The sequence below is a fragment of the Balearica regulorum genome, chromosome 1 (assembly GCF_011004875.1).
Source record: "Balearica regulorum gibbericeps isolate bBalReg1 chromosome 1, bBalReg1.pri, whole genome shotgun sequence".
Taxonomy (NCBI): Eukaryota; Metazoa; Chordata; class Aves; order Gruiformes; family Gruidae; genus Balearica; species Balearica regulorum.
Genome location: NC_046184.1, coordinates 7200793 through 7222573, shown reverse-complemented (window position 1 = coordinate 7222573; position 21781 = coordinate 7200793). Strand labels below are relative to the sequence as shown.

The following is a 21781-nucleotide window of genomic DNA, read 5'->3' as shown; positions in this document are numbered from 1 at the left end:
CTAGACTTCCATATATGGAGTACAAGTTACCATTTTCCAAACTCACATGGATAATCTGAAGAAATATTAACAAATAGTTGTGATGAGTTCAGATGCTACAGTGAAAACACATCACAGGGGGGAAAAAAAAAGCCCAAGGAATGATTTTTTGTAAGAACCACTCAAATATTTTTTAATGAGCAAAATATCACCCCCGCCTTATATTTTGAAATATCACAGCTATTCTGGCTGAATGTTCAGATACATTTCTGTCAAAAGCACCCAGAATAAGTGTTATGCAGAGAGGGAACCTTAGCAACAGGTAGGGAGTGTTTCACTAAAACAAATTTAGTAATGTTGCATGATATTGATTAAGTACCTATCTTAAAAGAAAACGCCCCAAGCCTGTCAGTGTTTAAGAGGCATTTGGACAGTGACCTTAATAATATGCTTTAATTTTTGGTCAGCCCTGAATTGGTCAGGCAGTTGGACTAGATGAGCATTGTAGGTCACTTCCAACTGAAATAGTCTATTCTATTCTGAATTATTTCAGCAGCAAAGACTCTCCGTGTCATAATGAAATTGCCTCCAGTAGATTCAGAAAACTGACAGAATTGCAGCTGAAGCCAAAGTTATGTGCTTTAAGACAGACTATTTCTCTGGAAGATATTTACTAAAAAATTACATCACTGGCACAGACATATTTTCACTCCAATCCTATTATTCTCCTACTGAAGTCAGTGTCTAACGTAGAAAAAGACCTGGGGAACAGAATAACAACATCAAGTAGGTTTTTTGGGTTTTGGGGGTTTTCTTGTCAGGACCACTTCTAGGACGATAAACCTATTATTCGCTTCGTCTCTGTAGCATTTCAGGAAGAGTTTCCACAGAATAAACAATTATATATAACCTATTGTTCACTTACCCTGCTGTCTCTGTACACATCAAAAACAACTGTAAAGGAGAAAAAAAAAAGTTAATCTTAAAAGATATATCATTTCACAGAAGATGTCTAAATCTGAATACTTACTTGTGTACACAGCACAATCTGCAAAGTCAGTATGTCTAAAGAACAAGCCAGAATCAGGTTCATTTCCAAGACGGAGTGGAAACATTTCAAGAACTACTGTTAATGCACCAAGAGATCAGCTGCTGGGATTTTCCATTTAACTCTGGTTTCTTCTGTTGATTCCCCCCCCACCCCACCAATGAAGAACATTTGATAAACTCTTAGCCCAGAGAGAACCTTATCTTCGACATTACTGTTGTTTGGTTTACAGCGAAACGGAGAAATTTCAAGGAAGGATCGAGACTCCACTGTGCTAAACACTGCATAAACATTTAGTAAGACAAAGTTTCTGCTTGAGGGAGAATAGGACTTCAGCAGATAACAAGACAAACAGGTTGTAGGAACAAAGGGGTCGGTGGGCGTGCTGAGGAGGCAGTGGCAGTGAAAGGGCTACATTTCATGTAACCCAGAGCAGATACAGCACACCTACGGATTATCAACAACTCTTTCCAGCAGGCCCTTTGCTACTTGGTGACTGAGGCAAAGCTGCCTCGAGCAGCTCCATTATTGTCCCTCTCCTTGACTTAATTAAGTGTGAACCTTTGTACACGCATCTATTAGCTTCTGTTCTGTACGGTTAAACAAATCTTTGTCTTTCTACTCAGCTAGGGAAATTGACAGATAAGCATTCAGGCACGACTACATGCAGAAATTGTACCAGTTTAGGAGAAAGAAAAGAAAAGAAAAGCCAGATTTAGAAAAACCTCAGACAAATGCTGTGTTGCCACTTCCTTCACTAATAAGGAAGGGAATATTTCAGCTAACAGATTTCCCAATACACGTGGGATAAACTAAACTCAGGATATGACTAAAGAACACTTGAGCCTCAGCGACTACTCAGGAAGCTGCCTGTCAGTAACAGGGACGTTGATTGATCACGTTCATGCATGTAAAGCTACTCAGCAGCTTAATCCAACATTTCATGCGAAGTTGGCTGGGCTAAGGGCAAACCACAACTCAATAGCACCAAAGCCAGTCACGTAACTGGTTTTGACCATATAGGCTAAAAATCCACGCGGCTTTTTGCACAAGCTTGGTTACATCAATTTTAAATGTCACTCCGGAATTTAAGTGCTATGATTTTCTTGAGAAGACAAGCCCTCAGTGGCTAAGTCATCAATGTGAAGAGGAGCACAGCAACACTAAGTTTCTTCTCCAACTGTTCAACTGCACTTACTGCCTGTACCAGGTACTCTCATTAGTCATATTTCATTAATGGAAAACTTGCATCTGAGCTTTATTATAAAATTACGCCTGTCAGATAGCAAGCCTATGGCAATCATTGAGGCTAACAGCATTTAGCAGAATTTATATCCCTGTTAAGAGTGACTGCACGTTGGAGAGCAATTCAGAACACTCACAAACACTGAACAGAGAAGAAAACCTGAACTCTTCCCTCTTCTTAGGGACCACCTCAGAGCAGGAGTGTCATCTCCCAGTGAGACTGCAGTAAAACTTTATCAGTAATTGCTCAAAATGGAGGGTAAGCCAAGGCTCAACTCTACAGCAACGATCAATACTCCAAACCATTGTTCTTACTGGGCTCTTATGAAAGGTATTTAGAAGGTTCTAACATAATTTAGAAGTATTTATAAAGCATTCACCCATCTGTTATCCTACTGCTCTGACTCTGCAATGCTTCAGCTGCTCTGACTCAACTCTTCCATCTGGAGATGCTACCAGACCAACTGGAAAAAGCAGAGCAAACAGCATCAAACTCCCCAACGAAACAAGAAGTCAGGAAAAAAGCTGTAATACCTTTCCTTTTAAAAGCAAACAAACAAGCAAACCCAGATTTTTATTGTTAACAACACATATGCTACCAGACAGTGGATCAAGGGATAAGCTGGGGGATGACTGAAGGGTGGTAAAAAAAGGCAGAAAATATTTTCTGCATGGCATTTCTCTGCAGAAGGAGAAGTCACCAGCATTTAGAGCCTAGGAACAAAAGGTTAACAAATCTTCATCTCAGAAGGTCACCCTGAAACCCCTTTTCCCAGAAGGTAACTTACATAGCATAGTTTTCCGTCCTTTACATAAGATGACACTTCAGACCTTTCAGTTCACCAGACAGCAGTTTCAGAGCCTAAATCTAGGCACCAATTTCCAAAAATAGTGCCCTGAATTCTTATCTATCAGTTGATTATATACCAGCTAAAATTACTGTGCAACACAGAGGAAAATTAAAAGACAGTAATCAGAATGTCAGATCTATATGACTGTTCTTACTTCAAAACATTAGGGCTATGGACCTATTAAATTAGTATACTGATTTCCAGACTACTAGTCTTCTCCAAGGAGTGGGCCTTGAGAACTTCTCTGGACTGAAATAAAGAAACCCTGCAGAGCCAAATTATTAAGAATTTTCATATAAGGTAGACTGGCATTAGAAGGTATCTTTTTCAGCAAGTCAGACAGGGCAGATCTGTTTGACTGCTCTGGTGGCTCAGCAAAATAATTAACCATGTTCAAAACTTACCTAAACACTGAGTTTTCAAAGCTTTGTCGAAGACAACACAACTGACATACAATTCTTATTTTTATGTATTTTTACCAAACCGAGGTTTGGCCCCACCAGACCCAGTTTAGATTTCTTCATCAGATTTTTCACCACTCCTGATCACCCATCACAACAGAACACTATTTACTTATCACTAAGCCATGTCAGAAACTATTTCCAGTAAGATTTGCAAAGGAGTCCACACTTACAGAACAAGACAATTTACTTGGGCTGCTTAGGTGTATCAAATATCAATGCCTTTATTCAAAAGTTTCAGCAGCTAAGCTGCTGTGCATCAATATTCTAGGAGAAATTACTTCTTGAAAAGAAACTTACAAAACCTTTCTTCAAGGAATATATCAATAATTTAGCAGCAAACATCTGACAAACCTTCAGGGTTTTTTTGTTCCCAATTTTACAGTCATTCAAAAACTACATTGCTCTGCGTACTTTAGCCACACGAGCTGTAAGACTCTCCCAAGTTAAACAGAGCCAAGCCCTGTGAAAGCAATAGCTGTGAATAGATGGATGCATATAGCCGCAGACTTAAGATATTGGGAATGCCATTTTTTCTACTGAGAAGTACTTGTTTTAACACTGATCTCCAGCAGTAAACTGGAATTTAGCACACTGCAGCTTGGTGTGCTGTGGAGGGAACAAGCCTGGCTCACCAAGGGGGCAGGAGGACAGATCTCATTTCTATAGAGTTTCCCTGCAAGCCCTTTCAATTTCAAATCTCCTAGTACCCTGCAAAAGAACTTCAAAGAAGCAGAGCCTTCATTTCTGTTTTTACATCTTTGTAACTATGCATGCAATAAGTACTTGAAAACCCTCATAAACATCCTCCTTCCCTCCTCCATACTCCCCTTGCTAATTCAAGCCTTAAGATACTTACAGTCTTCATCCAAGAATTTATACTGTATATGTTTCTTGAAAAACTCCTGTATTGATCTACAGATCTCCTCATGTTGCTTAGAGATATGATCGTAGTATTGAGTGTAGTCCCTCTGTGAGATACCTGTCAATAATTTTAGTTGATTATAAAGAGCTTTAGGCATGCAAAAAAGCCAACCAGACAAAACGCAGTTATCAGACATAGGCATGTTATCATCTATATTTCAGAAGATGAGGGTCTCCCAAGTTTCAGCCATTAAGAATTACTTACTGTTTGACTTTATTCTCCAATACTTAAAGCACTTCCATTAGTAATCTTTCCCTTGAACAGTCTGCCCTACATTTTGCAAACTTCATTTTATATGTACACACGTTGACTATTTGTATGTGAATTTCAGGAGGAACTTTTGCCCAAGTGCAAGTTTCCAGTTCTTATCTTTTCCTTTCAGTTTTATCCCTCCCAGTTACTCTGGTCAAAAACCTTTTCTGTTCTGCACATCAGCTTTAAGGACCAGAATTTGGAACTATGAAACGCGAGAGGCAGATGCCAGGCTTGTACATTAGCAAAGATGATAGATCCTAGTGTACCGTAAAGATTCTCTTTTAACTGATTTATTATGCGTGGAATAAAGTCCACCTGTTTGATAAAGCACCACAGGTGAAACCTTCAGTTCTAAAAATCAACAAGATGGCATGCAGTCTAGTACCTTCTTTCTTCCGTTCACCCCCCTCAAGGGCTTTCTTGTATATCTGATATTAGATAAACTATCCCAGCTACATCACAAACTCTTAATTTCAGACTTTTGTTTGTCCACAAGAGAACAGTTTAAGTTGACGTCAACAGGATTATATACTTGCATGCATCTTAGTTGGCAGAAGTTCTCATACAGGATATGTCAACATAAGCCACTGCAATACTCTGCTGGACAAATGTCAAATCGAGACCTGCCTCATCAATGCAGAATGAGTTACTCATGCTATATAGGGGCATTCATGCAATTTTATGGGAAGAAAAACCCAGAAACACAGATTGGTTTGGGTTGGAAGGGACCTCAAAGATCATCTAGTTCCAGCCACCCTGCCATGGGCAGGGACACCCTCCACTAGACCAGGGTGCCCAAAGCCCCATCCAACCTGACCTTGAACACTTCCAGGGATGGGCCATCCACAACCTCTCTGGGCAACCTGTTCCAGTGCCTCACCACTCTCACAGGGAAGAATTTCTTTCTAACATCTAATCTAGATCTCCCCTCTTTTAGTTTAAGCCCATTCCCCCTTGTCCTGTCACTACACTCCCTGATAAACAGTCCCTCTCCACCTTTCCTGTAGCCCTTTCCTGTACTGGCAGGCTGCTCTAAGGTGTCTCCAGAGCCTTCTCTTCTCCAGGCTGAACAACCCCAACTCTCTCAGCCTGTCCTCACAGGAGAGGTGCTCCATCCCTCCGATCAGCCTCCCCCAAGAAAGATGTATCCATGATTCCAGTTTGCTATTTTGACTATATACAAAACACAGAGATTAAGTTTTACTGTAAGAGAACGCTGACTGTCTCCAAAGATGTGCTCTTTTAAAAAGTTGATATGAAGTTTATGATGCCAGTGGAACTTTGAATTACTGATACAACTGCAAAGCTTAACTCAGGTCTAAAAACCAAAGATGGTGGCATCTCAGGGGATGCAGATGTGTAACTGGAAAATCATCCACTACCCTGTGCAAGTATCACTCCTTAGTTTGACTGACAGGCTTATTAATTTTAAGAGCATGGGAACATATTGTGAAAAATCTTGGAACTGCTTTCAGAAATGCAGCTGGAGTGCTAGCTAAAATAAACCCCATACTGGTACATCTACTAGGTTTCAAAACCTAGTAATGAAATATACAGAGTGTTTAATTAGCCAGTGTACAAATTCTTTGAGGTATTTGAAAGTAAATATCACTATATATATTCTATAATAAGTCTACATTCAAACATTTTAGAGGTTATTACGGGACATACAGCAATGCTTATCTCTGGCAGTTGTGATGTTCCAGCAGCACATAACAGGACAGGACTCAGCTCTTCCCCTTTCAAAAAGCTATGTCAGTAGCCATTAAGCAATACCGGCTTAATGGAGAATCTCTGCTATTAGCAAGGTAAACTCTTACAGGGAACTGTAATAAACCCTGCAACTGGCATGAATGGAGAGAGAATGGGAGGTTGAGCATAGAAGCACCAGAAGGAACAGCCAAATAAAAGGGCTACAAGAATGGTATGTGTTGACAGCACCTAGATTAGCACATCCCAAAACATCTATGTGCAGCTCCACAGGACACCCAGATCAGGAGACAAAGAACAGGGAGTACGTTCCTAATGATTCAGATGTGGGACAGGATGGAGAGACAAATTGCTGACAGCTCCTAACAGGTACAAAAAAGGCACATCCAAAACAAGTGCATAGTCACCATGCTGAGAAGAAGCCAGGAGAAACAATGAGGACTAGATAGCTAATATCCCTTCACTTCCATATCATCACAAGGAATCCTGGACAGACCACTTGTATATACGCATCTTGGTGCTTGTGAGTATGTAGATATGAGACAGACAAAATGAGCAAACTTGAATTCTAAGAAAAAAAATCATCTTCCTTCCCATAAAATCTGGATTAGAGCTTTGCTACATCACTGCTATAACATCTCCTTGTTAGAAGAGTTTAAGCAGAATGATTCAATCTTAAAGACAAATGTGCACTGGTCCTGTGGTATTTACATTTCTGTTCATCTTTAAAGATTCCATGGTAGGCCACACCAAAAATTAATTGAAACTCCAGAATAGTGTATTTAGCTTGAAATTAAATCCCTCAATTCAAGCACCTGAATGTGCACTAGATGTCAAAGCTGCAGTTACAGTCAGCAGAGAATAGTCAATCTATCTAGAGGAGTATAATTCAGCTAAATTTACCCTAGAGCTGCCTAAAATACATGCTGTAGCACAATCTGCCTGTCCTCCAGCTGTCACAGGTCTCCCAGTGCACCCATCGGCTCTTTGTATGCTGTGGATACCCTAGCTGTTCAGTGCCACTTTATATTTAGGTTTTTGAACCAAAGTAACAGATCAACAGGTTTTCTGACTAAGCTACAACAAATATAATATGAGCTCAGACACCTTGTACACCTGTGGACATGTTCTGACCTCCTCAACTTTCTGCATATATCATCCATATGTCACGTTTTATCAGCATAATACCCAACTGCCTCTGTATTCATTCTGCAAACTGGCTGTGATGCCATTTGCTCCTGAATATAAAGGAGTCACAAAACAGTCTTTAGGTGAAGTTTCTGAATTAACAATTAGAATTACAAATATTCCCATTGTAATATTGAGCATGCTGTGTCATCAGGCTTTCAAATACAGTGGAAAGAGAAATGTGGCACACCACATTTTAAATTACAGAAAGAAGAAAATATTAATTCCAGAAATGAGGTGTGATAAGAAAGAACAGTCTTCAGATTTAGCTGATTCAAGGAATCAGAGAAACTCCTAAGAACTTCACCTAATAATCTTAAGAAAATCCTTACCTATTAGCTTGCTTTCCTTGACAAAGCATCTGAATTCTGCACCAGGTATTAGTTCACACCATTTGCGAAGAACAAGCTATAGAGGAAACACAAATGACAAAGTCTTGTTTCAGAAAGGTAATGGGTAACTTTTTGTCAACAGGTATACCTTCTAGATCAACAGTTTTACTGTAATAAGATGATCTCTGAAGTTATTCCTGATACAAGAAAACAAAACAATCTTAACCTGCAGTTCACATAATCATCTTAGCAAATACTTCAAAGCAATTAGACAATATCAGTTTCATAGAATCACAGAATGCTTTTGATTGCAAGGCACCTTTAAAGATCATTTAGTCCAAACTAGTTTAAAGAAGAAAGGTTCAGACTGGACATAAGAAGAAACTTTTTCACTGTGAGGACTGTCCAGCATTGGAACAGCTCCCTCATAGAGGTTGCACAGCCTCCATCCACCGAGGTTTTCAGGCGAGATTTGATAAAATGCCAAGCAACCCGATTTGATCTCATCGCTTACCCAGTTTCGAGCATGAGAATGGACTACAGACCTCCTGAGGCCCCTTCCCACCTTAATTATCTTATGTTCTTCCACTTTGTACAGCATTTGTAACTGTGAAATTATTTATGAAACAACTTCAAAGCTACATTAATGATAAAGCATGGAAAACAAAAAAAAACCCATGCTGTACAACACAACAAATCTGTCATGGAATTGGCAGAAAGTTGCTCCCTAGTCAAAAGAGCTGATGAGCAGAATTAAATTTAAGCAAATCAACCTCTATTCTGGTATACACCCAGGCAGAATTCTGTGACGCCTTTGAAGGCGCAAACCAGTTAAAATAAGGACACGAGACAGAAATAGTAACCAAACTATTATAGTCAATAGGACAGACTGCCTGGTAATTAAAGCATATCTCTGGCACTTTCTCAAGTTTCTGCATTTCCTAAGCTGAAGAATTCAGATGGATCCATTGAGGCCCTCAATTACTGCTCATGGGTACTGGAAACTCCCAACATCTATCAACTGCAGCAGAAAAACCATCAGTAATCAAAGGTGACGTTCCTAACTACAGTGTAGACGCGAAACCTTTTGTTTCAACTTTCAGATGTCCTGTATTTTTAATGCACTAAGATAGCACTTTAAAAAACCACACTGTTCATTCACTTCTCTAAAGCCCTTTAAGCCCACAGGATGATGACAAATACTATATTTACATAAAAATTATTATTAGAGACATGACTAGATGCTATCATAATAGCACCACATGAACAGTTTAAAGCATTGTTAATATCTACGTTGCTATGTTAACATTTTAATCTGGTAATGAGCATATGAAACAAGATATGATGTATCAGTTCAGGATGTCCCCAGCCACTACAGCTAGCTTCTCTCTTAGTAGCCTCAGTTGTGATAGTTACAAGCAGCATACTATCAAGAACATCGGACTTTTCAGCTGTTGAACTCATCCTTCCTGGCAAAACCTGACAGACATGAGAGGAAACTGCAAGGAAGCTTCAAAAATGTGAACCTGAGCTCATCTCTGATCTGTAATTAAATTAACTCCTTATGGCTTGTAGCACTAAACCAGGCTTCCCCACACTGCCCAAGCAACGCAATTAAACAAAACAAATTTTATGGGCACATACCCAAGCACAAATGGCAGCCTGCCTGCGAGCAATTCATTTAAATTACCTAGAAATCATCCAAAGACTCTTACCTCGTAGTCCAAGGAAGGATCAGGGGAATCATCAGTACAGTGAATAAATCTGCAAAAGTAAGGTACAGAAATCAAAATCTACTGTTACATATATGACTTTAGCCATAGTGAGAAAAATAACTCCAAACTGTGAATCACAAAAGCTACTGTTAAATTATCTGTAAGATGTACAAACCAAGTAAATTAAATACGAACAACAAACCTCATTTTGACAATTATCAAGGGAAAAAAAAATTCTTTTTTCATCTAGTGTAATTTGGAAGCACTTAAATTTGGACAGGGACATGGATTAAATGTGAGTGTTATAACTTGACACTGTCCCACACAACATCATCGTCTCCAAACTGGAGACATGGATTCGATGGATGGACCACTTGGTGGATAAGGAATTGGCTGGATGGTCGCACTCAAAGAGGTGCAGTCAATGGCTTGATGTCCAAGTGGAGAACAGTGATGAGTGGCGTTCCTCAGGGATCACTACTGGGACCAGCACTGTTCAACACCTTTGTCAGTGACACGGACAGCGGGATCGAGCGCACCCTCAGCAAGTTTGCCGACGACACCAAACTGTGTGGTGCAGTCGACACACTGGAGGGAAGGGATGCCATCCAGAGGGACCTTGACAGGCCGGAGAGGTGGGCCCCTGCGGGCCTCATCAAGTTGAACAAGGCCAAGTGCAAGGTTCTGCACATGGGTCGGCACAATCCCAAGCACAACTACAGGATGGGCAGAGAATGGATTGAGAGCAGCCCCGAGGGGAAGGACTCGGGGGCGTTGGTTGATGAAAAGCTCAACATGAGCCAGCTATGTGTGCTTGCAGCCCAGAAAGCCAACCGTGTCCTGGGCTGCATCACAAGAAGTGTGACCAGCAGGTCGAGGGAGGTGTTCCTGCCCCTCTACTCCGCTCTTGTGAGACCCCACCTGGAGTACTGTGTCCAGCTCTGGGGGCCCCAGTACAGGAGAGACATGGAGCTGTTGGAGAGAGTCCAGAGGAGGCCACAAAGCTGATCAGAGGGCTGGAGCACCTCTCCTGTGAGGACAGGCTGAGAGAGTTGGGGTTGTTCAGCCTGGAGAAGAGAAGGCTCCGGGGAGATCTAATTCCAGCTTACCAGTACCTGAAGGGGCCTACAGGAAAGCTGGAGAGGGACTGTTTATCAGGGAGTGTAGGGACAGGACAAGGGGTAATGGGTTTAAGCTGAAGGAGGGTCGATTTAGGTTAGATGTTAGAAAGAAATTCTTCCCTGTGAGAGTGGTGAGGCACTGGAACAGGTTGCCCAGAGAAGCTGTGGATGCCCCTGGATCCCTGGAAGTGTTCAAGGCCAGGCTGGATGGGGCTTTGGGCAACGTGGTCTAGTGGAGGGTGTCCCTGCCCATGGCAGGGGGGTTGGAACTAGATGATCTCTGAGGTCCCTTCCAACCCAAACCAATCTGTGATTCATTGTTCAGGATTTTTTTGTTTGAATCAACAGTGCTGCTCCTTTCCTCTTTATTATGTTGACATAACTGCATTCTTAAAGAACCAGATGAACTTGAGCAACCTAATCTAGTTTCACTGCAGCATGTTTTCCCTAGTACTTTTAATGTTTAACTTCCTAAACTACACAACAGAGACACATCATGATGCCTTAGAGCAGTTAATTTCCATGAATAAGGGATGCAAACCAGCACCACTCAGCAGTTCTGATTCCACAGCACAGTATCTTTCTAAAGTAAAAACCTTAAGAAATACTCTTATAAATCTCTTGGGAGTGGGAATAAACAAAACTATTTCCATAACTGCAAGCAGATGTCAAGGTTTTGTCCCTTGTGAGTAGCTGACTCTGTGTGCCACCTTTCAGGAACTATCAAGAATGGAGGTAGTTATACTCAAGCCAACTTCTATGCAACTTTTTGGTGCTTTTACAGCAAACCTTGCAATAAATCCTGTAACTTTCAAAGGGAATTGGCAAAACTAAATGCATTTTTCTTTCCAAGTGTACTCCCTGACCTTATTGGCAACAAACTACTTCAATGCACAGGACTGTGTAAAGGGTCACTGCTGAGCAATAGTCTTAAATGGCAACATTTATACTGTCTCCCTTTGGCACTGAACTTAGTTAAGCAATCCAGAAGTTCAGCATCTCTAATATAAGCATTGCATTTGTAAGACATGGCTGCCCAGCCTTCAGTTTGAAATGAAAAGCTATTGTAAGAGTTCATTCAGTATGTAGCCAGGAAAAATAAATTTCACACGTTTTAGTTTAGACTTTAACATCCACTACATGCACAAAAGAAGGGCAATAGTAGGCATGCTTTCCAAAAGTACTGTAATCAAACAGATCATATATATCTGTAAGCCTATGTAAACAGATAACATCCTTCAACTACAGTTTATATTCCCCACAATTTAAGATCTGTCAAGGCAATAGAAACAAACTCATAGGAGCTTGCAGTTTTGCTAGACTTAAAATTCCTCCCTTACTAGCATATATACCTACCATGCTCAAGAAAACACCCCCACACACAATCATAAACTGTATATAAAAAGGCAGCTGAAGTCCAGCATATGGAGTTTTACAGTCCCTGCACACTGGGACCTGCAGTGCCTGTCACAGACTTCCATGTCTGAGATCAGGGTACCTGCAATCTGCTTTGTTCCAATAACATGCAGTCTTTTCCAGCAGTCAAAAAAACAGCGTTATGAACAATCAAAATTATTGCCTGCTCAACCCTCAAATATTTTGGGTGAAAACTACATTGGGAAAGATACTTTTTCTGTCCTTGCAAGTCAGAAAATTAAATCCTCGGGTGCCATCCCAAGCCACACAGACTGCTCAGGTACTGCTGACAAATCAAGCAAACAGGCAAAATGATGAATATAGACAAAAATACTGCAAGATGCAGTAACGTTACTTTTCTTGAGCCTCAATGACATAGGACTGAGTGCAAATGAAGAAAAAAATGGGAGAACGCAGCGAAAGACAAAATAAACTCAGGGTTTTGTAGTCTCATTTTCCTTCTAAATAATTTCATGAGGTTTTGTCAACAAAAGGACATTACTACCACCCCTTTTTGGGCAACTTGAGGTAGTTGCAATTTTGTAGTTTTTACCAACTTATTGTAGCATTAATTGTTCAGACCCAGCTAAATTAGTCTATTACATATTGCCTTTTGATCATAAGAGGCAGAAGGCTAAGCAGGGTTTCTTTAACCCACATCCTATTCAGGTTTGGAGGTACTTGAAAGAACAATCAAAAAAACTTCAGGAACCCAAAACTGAGAGATACCTGGGCTCTCTTTTCTGAAGCCTTTGAAAACTGTCATTTTGAACACTACTAAGGGTGAAGGAATTAAACTCTACTGCTTACAGGCCTTGTGCTGTGGTCAACAGCTTGTTTACAGATTTATACTTCAATGTCAAGAACAGAAGGATCAAGGTCTCTTTATATGTAGCAGCTGTACGTTAATCTCCAAATGCATACACTTGACAACACAACACACTACGTGAAGCCATTATGTGGTTCAGTTTTCAACACTGAAAAAGCAATTTAAGAAAGTTTGTAAGACCTCCAGTACCTATCCTGCTAAGAGAGCTGTGAAGTCCTTTGCAAGTCACTGAGATTATTCTGTAGATAATAAACTATTATGAATATAATGAGAACTATAAAAGTTATTCTGTACCTGATAGTTCCCCTGCTATCATCTCATAGTTTATTTTAAAACCTTAATAAAAAAATAAAAAAAAACAAGAAGAAAAACTTCTAACAGCCTTTGAAATGCATCTTTATTTCTTGAATAAGGACTAAAAGAAATAGGAAATTAATGTACCATTCAAAAGAGGATCTGGTACTACACTGTAAATTGCTAGGGAAAACGGGATATGAGTAAAATCTCAAGGAAAAAAAATAAAAAAAATATCAAAGGCCTCATCTTCCACATTCTCTCATGTGGAACTGTCTACCTCAAAATAGATTATACTAAAGTCTAAACCAACAGCTACGGTGCCAAGTCACATCTTTATAAGCCAACACTGCCTCCTGTGTTCTGCTAGGAGAACACACGTTATTCCTCCACATCTCAGAAAGACATCGTAATTTCTTTGTAATTTGTAATTCAATATTTAGAAACATTAAGTCTGATATCAAAAATGTAGTCAGAATGCTAGCTTAAAAATAAAAAGGATTGAAATATCTGCTAGGTTTTAAACAATGTGCTTAGGAGCCTGATGGACTAAACCTCACTCAAGAGCAGACTTTCTCAATTGCTCCAGAAACAGGCACTTAAAATTTAACCACCCCTCTTATAAACATCTAAATTAAAAAAAAAATTGCATCTCCTCTCATGTTCTTTCCTATCTGGCACATTAATGCATTGGGAAACTTTTCCTTGGCCCAGTGGCAGTTGTTTCACCTGCTCTGTTAACCTAGCAGGCATTTCTTACATAGTAAATGTAGCACAGATGGTCCTTCACTGTTTCCTGGGCTTAAGCAGGGTTGAGTAGCTACTTTTAGACTCCTTATTTCACCTGTCTAACCAGCTTCTCGAAAAGTTTTCAGGAATTAAATTCTGGAATTAACATGTCCATAGCACCAGCTGGTCCAATAAGATACTGAGAGTCAATTTACAACATTTAAGTGCACATCAGAAAACAGCCATTCTTACAAGGGACTCATGCTGCCCCTCTATAAGAAGTCAAAGAGCAATCCCTGCACAAAATGTTCTCTGCATTAGGTTGCTTTTGAACAAGGCTGAACTTACAGGACTTCTTATTTCACCTCTATGGTTGTGATTATTAAACAACTGGAAAAATAAAAAACACTTTAGTGTTCATAATCCAAATAATAGCGTCTGCAGATTTAAAACTTCCAGTATTGCCCTCTAGAACAGGAACAATCTCCAAACTCTAACAAAATTTCCAAAGTTTATTAATAAGCATGATATACAACAACAAGCTTATCTTATAATTGAAAGGGCATTATCATATCATTAGAACGATTGCTAATATTTATACCAATCCCAAGGTGGGCAATCACGTCTTAACAAAATGTAGTCCACACATTCTAACAATAAGGAAGAAAACTGTGCTCTAAATCAATACACTCAACAGTGCTTTAAAAGGATATTTGTTCAAAGGAGGTGGTGTATTCAGTCAACAGAAATCCCAGTTAGAAAGGGAATTTTTTTTTTATCACATATCCACAACACTAAGTTTTTGAAAGCTTACATTAAAACCTGAAAAGTTAAGAATCACACCACGCACAAGTCTTTTATGAACTCAGCTAAGTAAAATGCAATGCTTACTTTGAAGCGAAACATTGACTACATTAACGAGTGCATCACTCTGAAGTCTTTGTTAATTTATACAAAATTAACAAGGAGGAAAGTTAGCTCATTATTCTGAACTTTTCAACCAAACAAAGTGTCAACATCATGAGAGAATCCAAACATTTAAGTAGTCAAAGCTTATCTAGTCATGCTCAGTATATTTGCATTAAGGCCATATTTTTTAATGGTTTGTATTGAAATATTGCATAGCTGAAGTTTTCTTGGAACTTGAGACAGTTGAGAATTCCAGCAAGGGCAGTTCTCTGACCTGAACAATGTATAGATCGATACCACATATCCAATAGAAAATGGGAAAAGAAGGAAGAGACAACAGAAGTCATTTGCCTTAAGTCCCACACCACTGGCAAAGCTGGATTAAGAAACAGATCTACAGATTGCCATTGCTAAGTCTTTTCCATATTATGACCCATGAAGTGGATTTTTCAGTTAATACAGTTAACAGAAAACAAAAAACAAACCAAAAAGAGTATACAACGTTTCAGCTGTCACTTATGCAGGCCAATAAACTTTTAGACTATACTGAGCACTACTGAAAGAAGTAGAAATACAGTGCATTTATCCCTTCTCCTCCCTCTGACTAGCCGTTCCAAGGGATTTGGATGTATTATGTATCCAATTTTCATTTGTGCAGCCCTTCAGGTTCTTATGCCAGCTACGTTTTTAATTTCTGCTTGCTAAGGACTGACGAACTGGCAGCTAATCGATAGTATAATTAAGGAAGACCACCATTCTGATTCAGCAATAATCATTTCACTGTTCAGGTGGGGACATTTTGTACAAATAACTTAGCAATTCAGAAATACCATGCACAGACTGGTATAATAAGTGCCTTAATCAAGTATAAGATCTTCATAAAATATAAGATACATAGAGACCAAAGCGATTTTACACATCACACACGTTCCCCTAGTCTTAAGTACAACTTCCACTCAAATTCATGGCAACTGCAAGAATGTACTGCTCATATTAACTCTATCGTACCAGAACAACAGAGCCTGTTCTGGCAAAAAACCCTCCATAACCCAAAATTATACCAACATTAGATTAGATTTTATAGGAAGGGAAAGAAATACAACATTTCTCAAATAAAACTTCACCTTAACCTTTAGATTAGGTGATGATCCCACAGTCATGTTGCAAGGTTGGCTCATTTACCACCCACTAGCTGAGCTGCGCTATCTGGCAGCGTGTACAGTCTTATCACATTGGAAAAGGAGTCTAAATGGATTTGACTACTGCAATTCGAGGTGTTGTCTTTCTGCTAAAGGTTATTCTCCCACAGCAGGATCAGTAGAAGACAGCGTGCCTGCTACAGGCTGCTCAGCCACTACTGTACTTAGTCTGGTGTGAACTTAAGGTGAAATTATTGATGGTTCAAGTTGACACCCATGCTGTGAAATCTCTCCACACAGGAGCTAGAATGCATTCATTGCCTCCACAACTAAGTCAGCACTGTCTGCAGAGGGCAAGGTGAATAGCTGAGGCACTAACTTTACCTGATAAGAGAGAAAACCTGACAGAAAATGCACTGATTTCAGCCTCTGTGAAGGTGGTCGAACTAACTCATTCCACCATACAAATAGCGTAAATTAAGAGCACAAACACTTAACAGGGTTATGTCACCTTTTAAACCAAATGGTGCTTGCTAAACACTTGATTGTGTCCCAAGCTCATTAGAAAGTGGTTAACAAAACAGGAATTCTCCAAGGAGCTCACGATACTTTTTGCTGAACGTCTTTATACACGAGGATAGTAGAGTATAAAAACCCTATTATTAAATATTCACAAAAGGCTTGATACAAAGTGTATGGTTCTTTTCAGACCCACAAGACTCAGTCCTGAAAGCAGTTACAAAGGACACATTAAATTTTAGTGCTCAACCCCTTGAGGAAATCCTTCTCAAGACACCTGCCCAAGTCACCTAGCCTCCCATTAGGGGAAATCATGAAAAAAAACCTCCTTGGTAAGGCACCAAAGTCTCCTGAGAATTATTATTCACACACCTCCAAAATGTAAACTATAGATTTCTCATCTCCCCCATCCCTTCCATTTTCTGTGATCCCAGAATCATAAATTCTCAACGCTCACAATTGCTTCCCGAGTTTCAACATACTTTTCAAACTGTCTTCTCACTCCAACATCTCCCCTCCACCTCGAAATACTGTAGGTTAGATATAACGTAAAACCTGACTGACAGCATTGCTAGCACTCCATAAATGCAGAGATAAGGATGAGGATGTTGCTACCTACATTTTTTTAATGTACCAACAAATTAGAGGAAAAGAGCATTATGAGAGTTGCAGGAATAAAAAAAAAAGAAGGCAGTTGCACAGCATTAATGCAACTGATTTCACATTTTAGACAAGAGAATTCTTAATGGATCATAAGCTACTTAACACAAGACTATTATGCTTATTAACCTTCTCTAAAGCATCTAGAACAAGGGCTCTGCATTTGATTGAATCTCCTAAATATTGCAGTAATATAAATAAGCATTGAATAATTACTGGAAAATGATTGCTTGGATACCAAGCCATGGATTGCCCTTTTTTTTTTGAAATTTGCTTTTTTGGGGGAAAAAATAATAGTAACAAGAATATTAAATTCCAATGATTTTATTTTCTTTCAGAAAAAGGCTGTATTTTAAAAATGTGTAATGTGTACTATAGGAGGAGACTGTTCCTATACAATTAAGTACTTTCTTCATGTGAGCAAACAAAATAAACCCCAAGCACATTGTATCTGCAGTTTTATCTGTAACTATTATCCCTAGTCACAGTTCCTGGAGTGCATTTGTTCAAGAGCTACAAGAACATGGGGTCAGAAGGAGCACTAGGAATATGTCAGCAGAAGTCTCAGGCATTTTCCAGGCAGCCACACAAACAATAGCTTTAAAATTTGAACGGGACATGGTAAAGTCATGCTGTATTACCACAAGAAGTGGCAACGATAAGGCAGGTAGCAACAAGTAAATGCCAAGAGGAGTCAGAAGGCAAAAAACCCCAAGATTAAAACATCACTTGTTCTGGAAAGCAACTCAATAAAAACTGGCTTAGTCCCTAGTGTCATTTTGCATGTACTACTTTAAAATAATATCTGTTTTGCTTTTCACTCATTTGCATATTAAAATCAAGACAATTAAGTATAAGAATAAAATGGAGGCTGCTTCTCTCTTGTTGACTGAAACTAGGTAAACAATTCTAGTTTACTAGAAAAGACTCATTCACAATAAGTAACCATGATGATAATTTGCCTCACAATTCTCTGCACTAAATTGGACCTAGCATTTCTTTTTGCGCGGTGGAGGGAGACAAAGAAGGAGGGAAGGGGTAGTGGGAGCTTCAAACAACAACTAACTTACTATTACTGTACCTGAAACTTTTATTACTGTACCTAAACAACTTTTAAACATGAATATGTGTTTTCGTATCAGATATTTATCATTACTTTACATTAAAGAGTAAGATCTTTCAAAAGAACTGAAAAGTTATCCTTAGAGTTGGGAGTTTTTATGACTGGGTATAAATAAGATTGTCTCCTAGAAATCTACTTACGGCTGAGTGAGGTCACGAGTAATGAAGTCTGAACTCTTGAAAAGGAGAAAGATGTCACTGAGAGCTTTACATTTCAGAGAGCTGTTCATTGCTATCCAGTAGGCATCCTAAATAAACAAGGAGATTATCAAAAAATGAACCTTTACCAGCAGGAAGGATTGCAGGCTGCAGATATATCAGCACTAAATATTATGCGACATTTGAAATACATGCAGAGAATTATTTTTGGATTTTGAGGAAAGCTTCATCAGCTGTTACAAAAGACACAATAGTTATTGCTTTTCTTATGAATACTCTGCTGAAAGCAGAGCAGATCCATTTAAAAACTAAGTTTTTGCCTTACTATTTCCAGGCACTTTCCTGGAATGCTTGAAGACAAGTTTCCCTTGACAACATGATATAAAAACATTTGGGCGCACCCATCCTTAACGTAGAGTTAGAGTACCTAAAAATGACTAAACTGAAGTTTTTTGCTTAAAAAAAAAAAAAAAAGTGAAAGTATTAATCTTTATCCCAGGCAATGTTTTTAACTAATATCCTAAATGAGGAAAGTCTGACCATTCTACTGTAACCAGTAACAAGGATACAGGGTTTTACATAAGAAAGACAGCGCTGTCTTGCATCACCCTCACCAAACAGTGCACCATCTAGCTCTAATCCACCAGCACAATTTAAGGTATCATACTTCATTAATATCTTGACTATCGCTCCTTCCCTTATCAGAACCACTAGTCTCTTCTACTTTCCAATGCATTAAGGTAAAACAAACAAACAAACAAACTCCTATCTGTTACAAGTTTTGGAAGTCAGCATTCTTACCCTTGGAGCACTCCAGTTAAGTTTAGGAAAAACACTACCACCCAAGGAACTTATTGCTTCTTGAACTTTAGCTGTAAACTCAGGAAATTCTGGTGCCTGAACAAAGAACAACAACAAAAAAAAATCAGTTTTAATACATTTAATGGCGAAGCATAGCCATCTTCTAAATACCATTAGAAATATACACTGTAGAAGGAAGAAACGCGTCTAAAAATCAGGAACCAAGAACCTCACAAAAATAACGTATTTGTAGAAATAAATCGCTTAAGAATCAACTCTGACATTCTTTCAATCAGAGAAAATTGAAAATATGTTTCCAGTTCTCACTCTCATTACTATCAATTTTCCATGAACTTCAGGGGAAAACCTGAAATTTCGTAACATTCATCATGAAAGCTGCAACAGCTGTCAAATGTGCAAGTGAAATAAACAGACCTTAAATACCTGTTGTTTTATACCTGATGGTAGATTATTACATACAAATAAGATCCAAGATTTAAAACAAACTTTCAAAAATAGTTTGTTTAGAATTAAGCATCTCCTTAAAAAATCTAAAATACAAATATTGTAGCATTCTGCCAAAGCATTAAAAGGTAGAAGAGATCAGTTCTGTTTTGTAATAGTTCTCTAGCTGCATTTAGGAGTACAGTAAGAGAGCAAAAGTAAATCAATCAATTCATAGGCAATTTGAGTGACAGCTCCTGATTTAAGCTTTAGTTTTACAAAGTGTTGTTAGCAATACTTTAACTAATCAGCTCTTAAATTAGGTCTTAAATTAGCTCCTTAAGAATATATTGCCTCGAAATAGAGAACACACTACAAAGGTATGGGTTGGACTAGAAAATCTCTTGTAAAGAACATTGTCAATGTCATAAACATAAGATGGGGGGGGGGGGAAATAAAGCCTCCTCAGGATACTATAAACTCCACTCTGAATGTGGTGCAATAGGAAAAAAACCCCACAGATTGCTGACCTTTAAAATAATATGAAAGGATTTCAAGCATATGTCAAAGATTTTTCATGTAACAGGATTTATAGAAAAAGTACACTATTTCTGCCTGAGTATTTTTAAACTCAATTATAACTTCTAGGCTAAAGCTCACTGACGTCTCTAAAACAACAAACCTCTCACAGCCACACAAGTGATCAAAACCTGTTCATACATTTTGGCATCTCCTTTCTGCAGCCCCGCCAAATACGAACACTTAACCCCCTCACAAACATTTTAGCATAGTGACCTAAACTGAACTTTAAACATTCTGAATCTTCCCTTATTACATCACCTAGTCTCCATGGGAAACTACACTTGAAAAACTGAAAAAGCACTTCTCTTATTTTACTTTATTTTTAGAGCTTCAGTCAATTCCAGAAATTGTTCCTGCAAGAAGTAAAACTCTTCATCCACTGCATTCTGATTCAATCTCCTCTTATTTTGACAGAAGTCAGGAGTCCTACTACATATGTAATACCAGCACATACTAAGCCTCCCTGGGGAAGTGTTACCATCATGTCATTTGATTAATACAAGTGAAGAAGTTGAATACAAGAGGATAGCTCTAAGGCTGCATAAACAAGCTAAATTCTAACACTCCCTAAATTCTGAATGCCTGACTTTGCAGCCATCAATATTAATGCACTTTTTTTTTAAACAGTTTTCTATAATCCTATATTCTAATTGTTCTTCAGAATATAGAAGGAGCAAGGGAAACAAGTTCTATCTGACGGCTCAAGCGGGTCATCAAATCCAAATAATCACAACTACAGCCCACCTTACCCCTCCTTGAGCCAAGAAACCAATAGAGAATTATAACCTGGGATTTATAGTTAGTAAAATACAAATACCCTAGGCTGACAGCAAATGCAGAACAGCAGTCTCCAGCCTGTCCCACTATTGTTTGCACGTTATGTCCCCTACTGTCTGACTGTTCAGCTTTCACATCGCTACTTGATCCGTTCTCATCTCTTGCGGTAACTCCAACCCTTCTGCAGATCTCCACCCTTCTGCATTCTACACAGGCTGTTTCTTCACTCTCTTCATCACTGTCAAAGTGGTAACAGGCAACACTTAAAAGCACAGAAGACTATTTCCATTTACACTGCCTCAGAGCAGCCCCTAGTTTTCAGCTAGAAAAAGCATATTGGCCATGGATGGAGTCTTCAGAGCAGTCACATACCAAATTTACAAGATCATAAAGAGCATACTGTGAAATTCTACCTTTAGAGTCTCTTTCTTTGACCAAACGTAGATGTATTTTTGTAGGAACTAGCCACAGGCACAAACCATGTTCATTATTAGCCATTTTCAAAGTTCCAGGTTTGGCAAAGACAAAGCCCTGTCAGTGTCTGAACAAGAACCAACTCGGAAGCCAAAAC

At 39.0% G+C, this 21781-nt stretch overlaps 1 protein-coding gene across 1 annotated transcript in view; it reads right to left on the bottom strand.

The window, feature by feature from the left end:
• CDC123 (cell division cycle 123) overlaps nucleotides 1-21781 on the bottom strand; it is a 36553-nt gene that overhangs the window by 8564 nt on the left and 6208 nt on the right. Inside the window, exons 5-10 of the mRNA XM_075765057.1 lie at nucleotides 19408-19503; nucleotides 18589-18695; nucleotides 9710-9758; nucleotides 7995-8070; nucleotides 4444-4566; nucleotides 905-933 (exon numbers count right to left, since the gene is read on the bottom strand). Coding sequence (XP_075621172.1) covers nucleotides 905-933; nucleotides 4444-4566; nucleotides 7995-8070; nucleotides 9710-9758; nucleotides 18589-18695; nucleotides 19408-19503 — 480 coding nt within the window. The remainder of the gene's footprint in view (nucleotides 1-904; nucleotides 934-4443; nucleotides 4567-7994; nucleotides 8071-9709; nucleotides 9759-18588; nucleotides 18696-19407; nucleotides 19504-21781) is intronic.